The sequence below is a fragment of the Peromyscus californicus genome, unplaced genomic scaffold (genome assembly GCF_007827085.1).
Source record: "Peromyscus californicus insignis strain IS unplaced genomic scaffold, ASM782708v3 Scaffold_235__1_contigs__length_27806, whole genome shotgun sequence".
NCBI lineage: Eukaryota > Metazoa > Chordata > Mammalia > Rodentia > Cricetidae > Peromyscus > Peromyscus californicus.
Genome location: NW_026294531.1, coordinates 1 through 17,147, shown reverse-complemented (window position 1 = coordinate 17,147; position 17,147 = coordinate 1). Strand labels below are relative to the sequence as shown.

At 37.5% G+C, this 17,147-nt stretch overlaps 1 protein-coding gene across 1 annotated transcript; it reads left to right on the top strand.

The window, feature by feature from the left end:
- Positions 1-394: 394 nt before the first annotated feature.
- On the top strand, positions 395-2,987 carry LOC128118839 (zinc finger protein 120-like; the record flags this gene model as incomplete). Its single annotated transcript, XM_052751604.1, has 4 exons — positions 395-521; positions 713-773; positions 2,427-2,678; positions 2,847-2,987. Coding segments are annotated over 4 exons (581 nt in total), but the record flags the coding sequence as incomplete, so codon positions are not given.
- Between the last annotated feature and the right edge of the window lie 14,160 nt (positions 2,988-17,147).

The following is a 17,147-nucleotide window of genomic DNA, read 5'->3' as shown; positions in this document are numbered from 1 at the left end:
CCTGCTTTACCTTCTAAGTTCTGGGATTAAAGGCATGAGCCGATATACCCAGCTTATAAATCTTCCTTGTAGTTAATAATTGTTCATACAATTTCTCAGATGTGTGCTGGGTACTGTTGAAATGTTTGCTTGCCTCTCTATTTCTATTAATAGGCATTTCTCTTGCAAGGTGATATCCTGTTCAAAACATTCAGAAAAAAAAAAGGTGAACCTCCTATTCAGTTTCTTTGTGAAATAAGTTGATGGTTTCATTGTAATGTCTGAGTTATAGAATATGTGTAGCACTCACAAGAATTATGTGACTATATTGTCAAAGAAGCACACATTTACAATGTTGTATCATGCTTTTTGTTTTATACATATGGATGGCATATTTATGTATGGCATATTTTAGAATACAGTGACCTATAATGATGTGCATGTCGACATCACTCAGGAAGAGTGGGTATTGATGGATCCTTCACAGAGGAATCTCTACAAAGATGTGATGCTGGAGACCTTTATGAACCTCACTGCTATAGGTAATACTGTAAATTTTTCTTCACATTTTAAATAAGGGAACAACAGTTTCTTGGTTATCGGTGCTCTTCTGTAATCCTGACTGAGAATGAGGTGAATAAAACGGGCTTGGTTCTAAGGATCACTGAAGATAGTAATGTAAATTTTTCAGTTTCCTGTAATATTTTATAAATTTCCTTGTTTGATATTTTAGGCTACAACTGGGAAGATCTTGAAGTTGAAGAACATTTTCAAAGTTCTCAAAAGCATGGAAGGTAATTTTCTTGTACAAGCTGATACAAATGGGCCTCTGGATATATTTAGCTTATCTGGAAGTTTTAAAGAAATGAAACATTGTAAATAAACACAGCTCAAAATGTGTTGATGATCATTACATGCTCATAAACACACATACCTCAATGGCAGGTTAGTGAATTGTGTTTGCAAGTCATTCTTTTAAGAAGGAAGACAAGGAATCAATGCCTTAACAGAAATCATCATTTGAATAATAGCTTCATCAGAGCTATGCTATACAAATAACAATCCTTTTAATTTCATACTATTCAAATTACAAAAGGTAGACTCACTGAATGCATGATAAGAATATGTACAGAACCTTTTGATAAGCAAACAATCCATAGTAAAAGCATTGTTACTCAAAAAGTTATTCTGTCTTTGCTAATTTAGTTAGATAGGTGGTTAGAGTCAAGAAATAAAGTGGGGATGTTGCAGAGAAATAATAATCCCTATGCTACATGTTGAGGGGGAAAAGAAAGTCCAACAGTAAATAAAATGTGGAAACCTTCTTGTTGTTATTCTTTCTTTAATAGTTATATCATATGTCACTTTGGATCCCAGCCATATGAACATAAGGATATGAAAAGAAGTAATGTACATCTCTCAATCTCAGAACAATTACAAAACATGTAGTAGCCCCTGAGCAAACTTGTTGAATGACATTTAAATTTACAAATAATTGGTTATCCAGCTTAATTTGGACTAAATCAACAACACATCACAGAAAAGACCTATGAGTACTAGGCCTGTGTAAATGCTTCTATTTGTTCTGGTTCACTTTGAAAATGTAGCATAGTATAGGAAAGTTTATCAGTAGAGTATGTGATGTAAATGTCTGAATTCTCCCAGTTCTCTTCAAATATTTGAAAAATCTCAGAGAAAAATGATGAAATGATGCCATAAATATGGGCCAGGTAGTAAAGGGTTTTACTATGACAGGCATGTTCAAATATGCAAAGCCATCCTTAATGTAGGGAACAACATGAATGTACACAACATGTTAAAAACTAAAGATAACATAACTCTTTATATTCACACAAAATTGTAAAATTAATTCATGCAGATATAAAGACTCAACAATGTAATGAATGTGGCAAAGCTATTAAATGTTTCAATTATCCTTGCAGGCATGAAAGAAGTCATACTACAGAGAAATCATCTGAACACACTCAATGTGGTCAAGTGTTTGTACATCATAGTCATCCTCCAAGGTATAAAAAAATACATACTGGAGACCAACGCTATGAATATAATCAATATGGTAAAGCCTTTGCATACCCTACTCATATTCAAGTACATAAAAGAACACATGCTGGAGAGAAACCCTCTGAATGTAATCAGTGTGGTAAAACTTTTGCTTATCACAGTCACCTTCAAGTACACGAAAGAATACATACTGGAGAGAAACCCTATGAATGTAATCAGTGTGGGAAAGCTTTTGCTTGTCATAGTAATCTTCAAAAGCATGAAAGAACACATACTGGAGAGAAACCCTATGAATGTAATTAGTGTGGGAAAGACTTTGCACAAAATGGTGCTCTTCAAATGCATAAAAGAACACATACTGTAGAGAAACCCTGTGAATGTCATCAGTGTGGTAAAGCTTTTGCTTGTCATAGTAATCTTAAAAGGCATGAAAGAACACATACTGGAGAGAAACCCTACGAATGTAATCAGTGTGGTAAAGCTTTTGTTCATCACAGTACTCTTAAATTCCATGAAAGAACCCATACTGGAGAGAAACCCCATGAATGCAATCAGTGTGGTAAATCTTTTGCTTATCACAATCATCTTCAAGGGCATGAAAGAACACATACTGGAGAGAAACCCTATGATTGTAATCAGTGTGGTAAAGCCTTTGCTCGTCATAATGCTCATCAAAGGCATAAAAGAACACATACTGGAAAGAAACCCTATGAATGTAATCAGTGTTGTAAATCCTTTGCTTATCGTAATACTCTTCAAAGGCATAAAAGCACACATACTGGGGAGAAACACTATCAATATAATCAGTGTTGTAAATCCTTTGCTTTTCACAATACTCTTCAAAGGCATAAAAGAACACATACAGGAGAGAAACCCTATGAATGTAATCAGTGTGGGAAAGCGTTTGCTCGTCACAGTACTCTTCAATTGCATGAAAGAACACATATTGGAGAGAAACCCTATGAATGTCATCAGTGTGGGAAAGCGTTTGCTCATCATAGTTATCTTCAAGGGCATGAAAGAACACATACAAGAGAGAAACCATATGAATGTAATCAGTGTGGTAAAGCTTTTGTTCTTCACATTACTCTTCAATTGCATGAAAGAACACATACTGGAGAGAAAACCTATGAATGTAATCAGTGTGGGAAAGCCTTTGCACAAAATGGTACTCTTCACGTGCATGAAAGAACACATACTGGAGTCAAACACTATGAATGTCATCAGTGTGATAAAGCTTTTGCTCATCATAGTGATCTTCTAAGGCATGAAAGAACACATACTGGAGAGAAACCCTATGAATGTAATCAGTGTGGGAAAGCCTTTGCACAAAATGGTGCTCTTCAAGTGCATAAAAGAACACATACTGGAGTCAAACCCTACGAATGTCATCAGTGTAATAAAGCTTTTGCTTGTCGTAGTGATCTTCAAAGGCATGAAAGAACACATACTGGAGAGAAACCCTATAAATGTAATCAGTGTGGGAAAGCTTTTGTTCATCACAATACTCTTAAATTCCATGAAAGAACACATACTGGAGAGAAACCCTCTGAATGTAATCAGTGTTGTAAGTCCTTTGCTTATCACAATACTCTTCAAAGGCATAAAAGAATACATACTGGAGAGAAACTCTATCAATGTAATCAGTGTAAAACCTTTGCTTATCACAATACTCTTCAAAGGCATAAAAGAACAAATACTGGAGAGAAACCCTATGAATGTAATCAGTGTGGGAAAGCTTTTGATCGTCACAGTACTCTTCAATTGCATGAAAGAACACATACTGGAGAGAAACCCTAGGAATGTAATCAGTGTGGGAAAGCATTTGCTCGTCATAGTTATCTTCAAAGGCATGAAAGAACACATACTGGAGAGAAACCCTATGTATGTAATCAGTGTTGTAAAGCTTTTGCTTATCACAGACATCTTCAAAGGCATGAAAGAACAAATACTTGAATGAAACCATACAATTGTAATCAGTGTGGTAAAGTCTTTGCTCAGCACCCTGCTCTTCAGTTTCATGGAAGAACACATATTTGAGAGAAACCCTATGAATTTAAACAGTGTGGTACAGCCTTTGCACACCCCAATCATCTTCAAGTATATAAAAACACATACCAGAGAGAACCCCTTTGAACATTATCAATGTGGTAATGCCTAGTGAAAACACAGCAACCCTATAACTATAAAACTTTTAGTGTGTAATTGGTATCTTAAAGCCTTAGAATATAATATTAGACTTTGAAGATCTGAAAAAAAACATACCAAAGGAAATCTGAATATATATAAATTGGTATGATCTTTAGCAAACATACATTCAATTACACAAGATTAATTATTTTGGAAAAAAATCTAAAATGTGTCACTAATCTTTTCCAACATTATAATACCTCTTTATTTTGTTTACACCTGTCAACTAATATGGATAAAAGGCCTATAAGTTTAAATGATAAGGTAACCCTCTTAGATTTCATACATCTCTTCAAATACATAAAATAATAAATTCTGGTGTAAAATTTCATAGATGTGTATCATTGCTTTTCTGTTGCTTTGATAATGGATCATATCTCAGTGAACTTAGAAAGTGTTTAATTTAGCCCTTGGTTCCAGAGCAATACTTGAACCCTATAAAAGTGGCATGGAAACAAATGACAGACATGGCAGTTAAAGCAAGAGGCTAAGAATTCATATTCTTGTCCTGCAGCATGAAGAAGAATATAAATTGGAAATGGTATGCAGATGGGAACTCTCAGGCCAATCCCCAGTGAGAGATTTCTTAAAGCAGGGTAACATTTCTTAAATCTTCCCAAATTATACTACTGACTGAAAATGACTTATTTCTCTAACTTCAAGTCTTCATGCTTTCTTTCTGAAACATGAAACACAATTCATGATAGTGAAAAACTCTGTAATCATTTAGGTGCCTCAAAACCCATGGTACCAGAGTTACAATAGAAAAACTTTCATGATTTAAAGTTAGTTTTAATATTTTTTATTTTAATTAAGCAATATCTGTATGTCTTTCAGTGGGTATATCTATGTGCATTCTAGTTCCCAAGGTTAGACCATTGGCCCTTCTTACAGCAGGAATTACTCGAATTCGTCGAAAACCAGACCTTGGTCCAGGAAATGAATTTGTATTAAAGACTTGGCCATTTCTCTATCCCTGTCAACACTTTAATCAGTATTCCTTTCTTTTTTTTTTTTAATTTTTGAGACAACCTTACACTGTGTAGTTTTGTGCCTTTCCAGGAACTCATTTCCTAGACCAGGCTCACTACCAACCCACAGAGGTCCACCTGCCTCTGCCTCCCGAGTGCTGGGATTAAAGGCGTGTGCCACCACCGCTTAGCCCCTGTCAACATTTTAAAGTGCTTTATGTCATCTCGATACCAGGAAATATGTAGGTGCTCACACAAAAGAAACCCTACTTATGTAAACTTTATGTAAGACTTTTGACATCACAATTGTTTTCTGTTTCAAGGGAAAAAACCTTGTTTTAAATCTTTTTCCTTGTAGCTTTGAAGTAAGTAAGTTATTAACCATATTCACTAAAGACTGATGTGAAGACTACATTGTGGCATCTATTTTACAACATGAGTGATAGAGATTGAAGCATTCGCTATGTGTGGCAAATTCAATTAGTGAAGTTTATTTTGTGGTCCTTTCATTCCTTCTGTGGTTTTTGTTCATCTTTTTTGACTTTCATGTAGTAAGAGGTATTTATCTGCTTCAATGTATAGAATGGGATGGCGATTATCTAAGTGTTTGATTTTTATTTAAATCTCAGGCAGTATGTGATCACACTTTTCAAGTAAGGATTTTGGGAAAGGGTGGTGGATTTTTGTTCTTGGTTTTATTTTTGATACTTTTTCACAAATTCCCTTGAAATGTTGTTTGTTATCCAGCTTGGTTTGAATGTCAGTAATTAGTCATGGATACATTAGAATTCATGATCCTTCTGTGTCAGTCACCTGAGCAAAAGTCTAAGGGTAGATGATGTAGTTTCATTGATTGTTGTTTTGTCAAAAATGTAGGGAAAAGGTGCTGGGTAAAGAAACCCAGAATGGCCAGGTGGTGGTGGTGCATGCCTTTAATCCCAGCACTCGGGAGACAGAGGCAGGTGGATCTCTGTGAGTTTGAGTCCAGCCTGGTCTCTAAAGCAACTTCCAGGAAAGGCAAAAAGCTACACAGAGAAACCCTGTCTTGAAAAGCAAAAAAAAAAAAAAAAAAAAAAAAGAAAGAAAGAAAGAAAGAATCCCAGAATGATCCTGGAGCCCAGAACTAGGGAAAGATAACACAGATAAGGCCAGTAAAAAAAAAACTCACAAAAAAAGCAAACAAAGAAACAAACAAAAGAGAAACAACACAGTTTGGCTCAAATCAGTGCTATCTCTTCCCCTGACCAACTGGGTTGTGAAACCAACCAATCACAGAACAGGATAGTAGAATCCTGTCTCTAGGGCCCAGGAACAGGGAAGGAAACACAACTTGTATTTTGTACCTGAGCCATGTACCTGAGCCAGAGAAACGAAACAAGGAAACATGCCCTGACCCTGAAATTGATTCCAAAATAACACTCTTGGTCCCTAGAATCAGAGTCAGTGAAAGAAATGAGCCCTGACCTTAAAGGAAGTGTCAAAAAGCCAAGAAAGGCCAGTGAAAGAAAAACAATTTTTCCCTGTAATCAGGACCATCTCTGTCCCCAGCCCACAAAACTGGCCAATTCCTGGGCAGAAAAAAAAAAAACCAAAAAATGATAGTTTGACTCCATCCCCAAAACATCCTATATAAACTTCCCTGTCTGGTCAAAGGAGAGTTATTCTCTCCACTCTGCTAGATGCAGCTATTCTCCTGGACTCCTAATTCCCAAATAAATCTCTTTCTCAAAAGTGTTTTGGGTGTGAAAACCTTCATTCACTGGTTCACAGAAGAACCTTGTTGGATTGAGCAAGGGGGAACTGAACAAAAGAACCTTGCTGAGATGTCTCACAGTGGCTTGAGCAAGGGTGAGCTGAATGGAAGATGCTTCCTGAGCAGACAGAGCAAAAGTGTAGATGTAACCAACGGTCTTATCAAATAAGAAACACAGAGCCAATTCAGAGAAGAAAACCAAGAGGTCAGAGCTAAGAGCCTCACCCTTCCTGATTCAGGGATCCTCTCCAGCCAAGAGAGCTCTCCGAAAAGGACCTACTTCCTGTGTGTCTGTCTTTAAAGTCTTCCTGTTCTGCCTTGTCATTGGTTGTAAACCCAAACATGTGACTGCCTCGTCACTGCCTGAATGTACCGCCCTCCAGGTCCTTAAAGGCGTACGCCACCGCCGCCATGCACTTGCTATGACTCTAATAGCTCTGACCCCCAGACAACTTTATTTATTAACATACAATTAAAATCACATTTCAGTACAAGTAAAATACCACCACATTTCCCCTTTTCTATTTTAATAAAAAGGGAAAAAAAGAAAAAGGTTATAACTAACAAAAGACAAACTATATACAAAAGTACCATGACTATATACAATATATACAAATAATAAATGTCTAAACAATGTCTAGTCCATTTGTATTTGACAAATTCAGAGAAAATAATTTCATTATCTATCCTATTTTGTTAAGTCCAAAATGTATCTAATTCACTTTCTATCCTAATTAATCTTCAACTATAACTAACTAACCTTTAACTATAACTACCTAATCTTCAACTCCCTCAGAGACCCAAGAAGGAAATAATATTAGCTAACAAAAATAAAAACAGAAAGTGCATGTAAGCAACTTCCAAAAAATTTGTGAGTTGACAGAAACAGCCAGCTGCCTGGACAGTCACCTGAGGTTTCTCCATAGTGTTGGGGCATCATCTTCAGCCTATAGGCTTAGCATATCTGACAGACTCATTTGTGAAGTAGGATGTACACAAGGTCAACAGTTCAACCTCACATTGGGTGAGAGCAGTCCATGTACCAGAAACATCTGAATTCATGTTTGTCATGAATTCATGAGTGTCATGTCATGATTCAGGATTTTAAATTCTGGAAATTGTTGATGGTTTTTTAATTCAGCTGTCCATTCTTTCTTGGCTGTGTATATATGGATTCATCTCAGCATCCCGTTCTTCTCCACATCCCTCTGTCAAATGCCAGTTTACTATTGTGAGGCGTGAGCTTAGTTACTCTTCAAGAATAACTGTTTCAGCTGCTGTTTCATTGCACATAAGAAGTCATCGGCCCACTGCCTATTCAGCTGCCTTTGAAGAAAAGGGCACTGTACCTTTTCCAAATTGCGAAGGCCACTTCAGGGATGGTGCCATATTGTCCTGGCCTCAGAAGATGCCTTTTGATAAAGCCATAACCACACTTGTTTTGGCAAGAATCAGTAGTCCTTTGTTTCATGTCCTGTCTGTCCATTTTGTCAGCAGTTGATTCAAGGATACTTTGTTGTCCAGTGGCTAACTTTTGCCACAATGAAAGTTAACTCCATATGCAGTTTCTTCAATGCCCATATTTTCTCTGAAGTAGATTGGTACTGCCAGGAGCCGACATGTCTCATAGTCATAACAAAAAAGAAAAGTTTTCTAAGTTATTAAAACATTTTAAATGCCAAATTCTGTAGATCTCTGAAGGGTTTGAAGATAACCTATCTATCTACAATATATCTACTCAATCTTGAAAACATACCTAATATAACTACAAGTTCTATTATAATGTCTAACTACTAACTTTCATTTCTTTATATCCTAATAGTTGGTAATAACATTCAAGGATCAGAAAATTGCATTATATTGTTAGATGAACGGTACAATTAGAAATATACATATAATACTTTCTAACAATATCAATTTCAATATATATATAATTTGTATACAATATAAAACAATCCAATGCAATGTAAAGTATTTATATTTTTTTCTTTCTTTTTTTTAAATAAGAACCTTAAATCTAATCTCCTTTGCTTAGCCTTTTTCCTAACCCTTGACAACAACTTGTAACCAACCCCCCTAATCAATGAAAATTATCCCAGACACAAAACCCATTAAAAGACCAAAAAAACCAACCGCCCCACACCACCTCTTTGGGAATGTGGGGGTCGTATTCTTGGAATTGCTTCCTGCTGGGTATGGGCGAAGCTATCTTTATCCTGAAAGAAAAACTTTAGGTTAATTGACAAATTCTAGGAAAGGTAAATATATCCTTCGTTATCCAGTCTGTGTATAATGCCAAAATTCAGTGTTTATCTCAAATCCTTATTCAAGTAGTCTTTGAGACTGGATCATCTCAGCTAGCTCTCTCAAAATTGCTCTGAGCACTTTGTAGTTCAAAGCTGATCTGTAGATGATGTTTGTCAGCTTAGTGATGTTATTATTGTCCATGTGGAATTGTTGTTGTTGTGGGGCCCCATCTTCTTCCTGGAGACTTCAGTTGATGTTAGGCCTGACCGTGATTTCCTGCAAAAAAATGATAAGAGACTCAAACACAAAGACTATATATGCGACTTTTTAGAATTAGTTAGTACTCTATATGACCATTTATATCTTAACAAAGTTTAAAATGTATATATATCTATCTATATATATATTAATCTTGTAAATTTTGATATAAAATTCATACTTTAAGAAAAGTTTTAAAGAATCAGAATAGAATCAAAGAGTTGAGATTAGTAATAGAATAGTCCCTGAATTAATTTGGCTTTTCTCCCATAGCAGAAGATGGCTCTTTTCTTCTGGCATGATACAGGGAGTTTGCATTTTCCTTTTAACAACAAGCTTGAGTTTAAAGAAGGAGAGAGCCATTCTCCAACTCCAAAGTCAGCTTTAAATTTTAATTGAACTGGGACTATTAGAAGTTAAATAGTGTTAAATCTTTAAAGAAAAGCAGAAACAAACATTTAGGAAGACATAAAATTTTTTTAGATAACATACCCATACGCCATTTCACTCTGTTTCTTAGGATAGATGATTTGTCCCTTTTCTTCAGTTGTCTCATTTGTCCAGTGTTCTTCAAATTCCTTAACCTTCATTCTCCTAAAAGACAAAAACAAAAACCTTTCCCCAAGACTAATTTTGGGGATGTTCCTTTTTGACAAGTTATCTGATTAAATGAAAAGGCATGTGTTACTGGTGTAAGTTAGTTTAAATTGGATGTTTACGATAGTTGATGAACTATCACCTCCTCTAATTAAGAGGTCTCTCTTGTTCAAATCAAACCTTTATCAATTTTGATGGTACCCACAGCTTATATTCTCCTGTAGAAATAAAAGCAAAACCTCGTCCCCAATGTAACACATATCCTGGTTTCCATTCTGAGGTCAGCACATCCTTAAAGTATATAGGTTGATTTAATTCTGTAGTTTTTTCTATTATCCAATGTCTCTCTGCAGCTGTTGTTCCTTTCTCATTGGCATTGAGAAAATTCAAAGTCAATAGAGCATTATGTAGTCTATTTCTGGGGGTTTTTGTTACTCCTTTTTGTTTATTTAGCATATCCTTTAGAGTTCTGTTTGATCTTTCTATAACTGCTTGACCTGTAGGATTATGTGGTATACCTGTAACATGGTTATATTATAATAAGCAAAAAACTGTTTCATATGTTTCAGAGACATATGATGGAGCATTATCAGTTTTGATTTGTGCAGGTATACCCATAATGGCCATAACTTCTAGCAAATGAGTGATTACAGAATCAGCTTTTTCAGAACTCAAAGCAGTTGCCCATTGAAATCCTGAATAAGTATCGATAGTGTGGTGTACATATTTCAGTTTTCCAAATTCTGCAAAGTGAAACACGTCCATCTGCCAGATTTCATTCCTCTGAGTACCCTTTGGGTTACATCCTGCTGGTAATGGTGTTTGATTGTAGAAGGAACAAGTAGGACATTTCTTTACTATTTCTTTGGCTTGTTGCCAGGTTATGGAAAAATCCTTTTTTAAACCTTTACTATTTACATGATGTTTTTTATGAAATTCTGAGGCCTCTAGCACATTTCCTATCAATAATTTATCAATCTCATCATTGCCTTGTGCTAGAGGGCCTGGCAGACCAGTATGGGATCGGATGTGAGTTATATATAAAGGATGACTCCTTTTTCTGATTGTATCTTGTAACTGAATAAATAATGAAGTTAATTCTGAAGCATCATGGATAAATTCTGCAGTCTCAATATGTAATACTACTCTTTCAGCATACTGAGAGTCAGTTACTATGTTGAGAGGTTCTGAAAAATCTATTAATACCAACAGAATAGCATACAATTCTGATTTTTGAACTGAATTATAAGGACTTTGAACCACTTTACTTAAATTTTCTGATTTGTAACCTGCCTTTCCTTGTTTGTTGGCATCAGTATAAAATGTATGAACTCCAGATATGGGTTTTTTCCTCACAATTCGAGGCAAGATCCAATCAGCTCTCTTTATAAGATCAATTCTATTGCTTTTGGGATATTTGCTGTTAATTTCTCCCAAAAAATTACTACAAGCTTTTGCCAAGCTTCATTTTCTATCCATAATTTTTCAATGTCCTCCTTAGTTAAAGGTATGACAATTTCTGCTGGGTCTATTCCTGCTAATTGACGAAGTCTCAATTTTCCTTTCCAAATCAAGTCAGAGATTTTTTCCACATAAGTGTTTAATTTTTTATTTGGTTTATTTGGTAAAAATATCCATTCCAATATAATATCTTCCCTTTGCATTAATATTCCTGTTGGGGAATGCCTAGAAGGTAAAATAACCAAAATGCAATCCAGCTTTGGATCAATACGATCTACGTGCCCTTCATGTACTTTCTTTTCTACCAAGGCCAATTCTTTCTCAGCTTCAGGTGATAATTCTCTTGGACTATATAAGTCCTTATCACCTTCTAAGGTTTTAAACAAATTATTCAGTTCATCATTTTTTACGACAACAATAGTTCTTAGATGAGAAATGTCTCCAAATAATCTTTGAAAGTCATTAAGAGTCTGTAGTCGATCTCTCCTAATTTGCACCTTTTGAGGTCTAATTTTTTGAAGTTCTATTTTATATCCTAAATAATTAATAGAATCTCCTCTTTGTACCTTTTCTGAAGCAATTTGTAATCCCCATCTAGGCAAGATTATCTTTACTTTTTCAAACATTCTTTCTAAGGTATCTGCATTTGAATCAGCTAATAAGATGTCATCCATATAATGATAAATTATAGATTTAGGAATTTTTTTACATACCACTTCTAATGGCTGTTTTACAAAATATTGGCACAAAGTTGGGCTATTCAACATTCCCTGTGGGAGAACCCTCCATTGAAATCTTTTAACCGGTTGAGAATTATTATGAGTAGGCACTGTGAAAGCAAATCTTTCTCTGTCTTTTTCTTGTAAGGGTATTGAAAAGAAACAGTCTTTTAAATCAATAACTATGAGAGGCTATCCTTTTGGTAACAGAGTAGGCAAAGGAATTCCATATTGTAAAGAGCCCATTGGCTGAATTACTTTGTTAATTGCTCTAAGGTCTGTTACCATTCTCCATTTACCAGATTTTTTTTTATAACAAATACAGGAGAATTCCAAGGGCTGGTTGATTCTTCAATATGATGAGCATTTAACTGTTCTTCCACCAGCTCTTGTAAAGCCTGGAGTTTCTCTGTTGTTAAAGGCCATTGCTGAACCCATACAGGCTTGTCTGTTGACCATTTTAAAGGTAGAGCTGTTGATGTTTTTGGAAGATTATCAGTTGTTGTGCCCTGTTCTTGTATGACATGGATGGCTGGTGAGCACTCATTAGAATAATATCTTTTAATATTTCTCTCAGAAACATGTACTAATTTATGATTTGTTTCTGAGATTGGAGGCATATTAATCTGAGTATTCCATTGTTGTAACAAGTCTCAACCCCACAGGTTCATAGCTATGTTAGCCATATATGGTTTTAATTTTCCTTTCGGTCCTTCTGGACCTATACATTCAAGCCATCTTACACTTTGTTTCACTCTGGATAATTTCCCAATTCCTAAGAGTTGAATGTTTACCTCCTGAAGAGGCCAAGTTGGATGCCAAAATTCTGGTGCAATTATGGTAATGTCAGCACCTGTGTCTACCAGACCAGACAACAAAACACCATTTATTTTTATTGTTAATTTTGGTCTTTGTTCATTAATAGAAGTTTGCCAAAAAATTTTCTTTATGTTTTTTCCTGTATTTCCTATTTTCTCTGTTTCATCATCTCCACTAACATGATTTATTCCAATAGACATTTGGTTATTTAGTTGCTTTGAGTAGGGGTTTCCTCTACAACTGCAGGAAAGGTTTGAACTGGATTTACTGTGGGGGCCTGCCTGAGTTCCCTCTGGGAGTTTCCCGAAGCTCGAGGCAGAGGGTTACCCTGTCTGTCCCTTGTTGATCTACATTCATTGGTCCAGTGTTTTCCCTTTCCACACCTTCTTCATACTCCAGAAGGAAGAGGCATTCTGTTGCCAGTGTTCCTTGAAGAAACATTATTTCTAGGAATGACCTGTTTACAATCCCTTTTCAAATGTCCTTGCTTTCCACATCCAAAACATCTAACATTGCTCATACCTTTTGAAATTGCTTTTCCTACCCACATATCATCATGGTCATAAGCCTCTACATTAACTGTATCTCTAATCCAATCTTCCAAAGGTGCAGATCTTGCCTTTAATGGCCTGATTATTCTTTTGCATGCTGCATTTCCATTCTCAAAGGCTAAAGATTCAATTATTATCTGACTAGCCTGTGAATTCGGGACCATTTTTTTGTACTGCTGAAGTCAATCTTTGTAAGAAATCTGTGAAAGATTCTTTGGGGCTCATTCTCTTTTAAATAGATATGTTAATTGACTTACCAAGTCTGGGTAGAACAGTAGAATTCCAGGGAATTTCACAGCCACCTGGTGTTCGAGGTGTGAATCCAGTGAGAGAGAGAGAGAGAGAGAGAGAGAGAGAGAGAGAGAGAGAGAGAGAGAAAGTGTAGCCGCTTGAGCTGAGTCAAGCCTTGGCTTTACAAGCAGGGGCCCTGTTCAGCAGGGCAGGCCTGAGTTGTTTGTAGCAGTTGCAAGTAGCTCCAGCTGCGGGTCAGTCAGGCCTGGGTCCAAGCTAGGCAGCTGGGCCGCCCAGGCCGGAAACCGGACCTGCCGCCAAGCCAAGCTAAGCGGTTTTTAATGAATTCTTGTCACGTTGGGTGCCAAATGTAGATGTATCCATCCTTCTTATTAAATAAGAAACACAACCAATGCAAAGAAGAAAGCCAAGAGGTCAGAGCTAAGAGCTAAAACCTTACCCTTCCTCCTGCAGTGGTCCTACCTCTCCGAACCAGAGCTACCCCTGTGTTAAAGTCTTTATATAGAGTTCCTGTCCTGCCTTCTCATTGGTTGTAAACCCAACCACATGACCGCCTCCTCACGACCTGTCTGTATAGGCTTCCAGGTTTTTCATGATTGGTATTAAGATTAAAGGCATGTGTATCCAATAATGGCTGTATCCCTGAACACACAGAGACTTACCCAACTCTGCCTACCAAGTGCTGGAATTACAAGCGTACGCTACCACTGCCCTGCTTTCCTATGGCTTGCTAATAGCTCTGACCCCTGGGGAACTTTATTTATTAACATACAAATAACATTTTAATACAAATAAAATATCACCATATGGGAGCTCTCGTCTCTCTCTCTCTCTCTCTCTCTCTGTTTCTCTGTCTCTCTGTCTCTGTCTCTGTCTCTGTCTCTCTCTCTCTCTCTCTCTGTTCCAGAAGGGAAGTCTGGGCAGGATGGGAGCTGGGGACCGGCCTCTAAGTCTTAGGAAGTGGCTGGTGGCTCAGGCAGATGGGCGTGGGGCAGGGTGTGGAGATTGCAGGTTCTGCCGGGGGTCTTGGAAAAGGGGATCCTTCCCAGTGGGGCTAGAAGGGAACCTGCCCAGTGGCCAGAACCTTGTGCCAAGTTGGGCAGTTCTTCCCCAGAGTGACTGTTGCCCAGGGATGGGGTCTGGACCAAGCCAGGGCACTCACCTGTGGTCCAGAAGGGAAGTGTGGTGCAAGATGGGAGCTGGGGGCCCATCTCTAAGTCTCAGGAAGTGGCTGGGGGCTCGGGCAGATGGGCGTGGGGGCAGGGCGTGGAGATTGCAGGGTCTGCCTGTGGTCTTGGAGAAGGGGATCCTTCCCAGTGCGGCTAGAAGGGAACCTCTGGTCCAGAAGGGAAGTCCTGGGCAAGATGGGAGCTGTGGTCCCTGTTTTATCTCTTTTTATTTTGTTTTTTTTTTTTTTTTTTGGCTCCTTTGGAGGTCTGCCACCCAGTTCCCAAATAAATCACATGGAGTCATATTATTTCTTATGAATGCCTGACCTTTGCTGGCTTGTTTCTAGGCAGCTTTTCTTAGCTTAAATTCTCCCAACTACCTTTTGCTTCTGGGAATTTATCTTTCTCTATTCTCTATACCTCTCTTTCCTTCTTACTCCATTCCTGGTTGTACAGTTAAGTTGCTGGCCCCTGATATCTTCCTTTCTTTATCCTTTTTTTGTGCTTTGAATGTCTCTTCCCACATTTCTCCTCCTAATTATACTCTCTGCCTGTCAGCCCCACCTGTCCTCTCTCCTGCCTTATTATTAGCTGTTCAGATCTTTTTCTTTTTTTTCTTTTCTTTCTAGGTTTTTGGAGACAGGGATTCTCTGTGTAGCTTTGGATCCTGTCCTGGATTTTGCTCTGTAGGCCAGGCTGGCCTAAAACTCACAGAGATCCATCTGTCTCTGCTTCCTGAGTGCTGGGATTAAAGGTGTGCACCTCTACTGACTGCTGGCTGTTCAGCTCCTTTTAGACCATCAGTTGTTTTAAACAGACACAGTAACACAGCTTCATAGAGTTAAACAAATGCAACATAAAAGAAGGCAACACATCTTTGCATCATTAAAACAAATATTTCACAGTTTAAACACATATAACATACCTTTACCTAATACTCTACAACAGTATTGACCATTAATAGCACTAAGAGTACAGTAGTATTATGCTTATCTTGTAGGCAATAAGCCACTGTAGTCAGAAGGTTTCTCTAGTCTCACCTGGGCTCCCTCAGTACAGACAAAAACTCTCTCACTCAAGGTCCCTCAGCCACTTGGACCCAAGTTAACACACAGAGGCTTATTATTATTTACAAACTGTATGGTCTATGGCATGCCACTTGCTAGCTGTCTCTTATATCTTAAATTAATCCAATTCTATTAATTTATGTTCTGCCACATGTTCCATGACTTACTGGTCTGCTGGCATGTTGTTCCTTGGGAGGCATGCTGGCATCTCTCTAGACTCTATCTTTCTCTTTCCTATCTCCCACCTTATATTTCCTGCCTGCCTCTAAGTTGACTTGCCAAAGGCCAAAGCAGCTTATTTATTAACCCATGAGAACAACATATATTCACAGAACACAGGAAGACATCCCCCAGCAAGCTATGTTTTAATTGGGCTTAATATCTGCTTAAAAAGAGAGAAACCACATTTGGTACTGGAAGCCTATTTATTTAATCAGTGCCAATCAAGTCATGGTTATTAGAGGAGTCTCTACAAATACCAATTTTTTGAACCAGTACAGTTCCTAATAATCAAAACACATTTGGGCTTATACTTACATGTCAGTTTCATCTAAACAACTTATCAAAGAAATTTGTATTGACAATATATGAAGTCCTCTACCGAAAACCACAGCCAATTAAATATCATAGTGGTGGATTCTAGGCACAATGGACATGTCTAAAACAATGACTGTAACCATATCTTAGAGAATATTATGAAAGTTGTAACAGAAATATGTAGCTAGAGTTTTCCTGCCTGGCCCACAGTCAGGACAAATCTCTGACACCTGCCAGTCAGACAGCCACTCACAGAGACTTATATTGGTTATAAACTGTATGGCCATGGCAGGCTTCTTGCTAACTGTTCTTACAGCTTACAATTAATCCATTTCCATAAATCTATACCTTGCCACATGGCTCGTGGCTTACCGGGATCTTCACATGCAGCTTGTCATGGTGGCGGCTGGCAGTGTCTCCCCCACCCAGCTTCCTGTTCTCTCAATTCTCCTCTCTGTTAGTCCCGCCTATACTTCCTGCCTGGCCACTGGCCAATCAGTGATTTATTTATTGACCAATCAGCAACACATTTGACATACAGACCATCCCACAGCA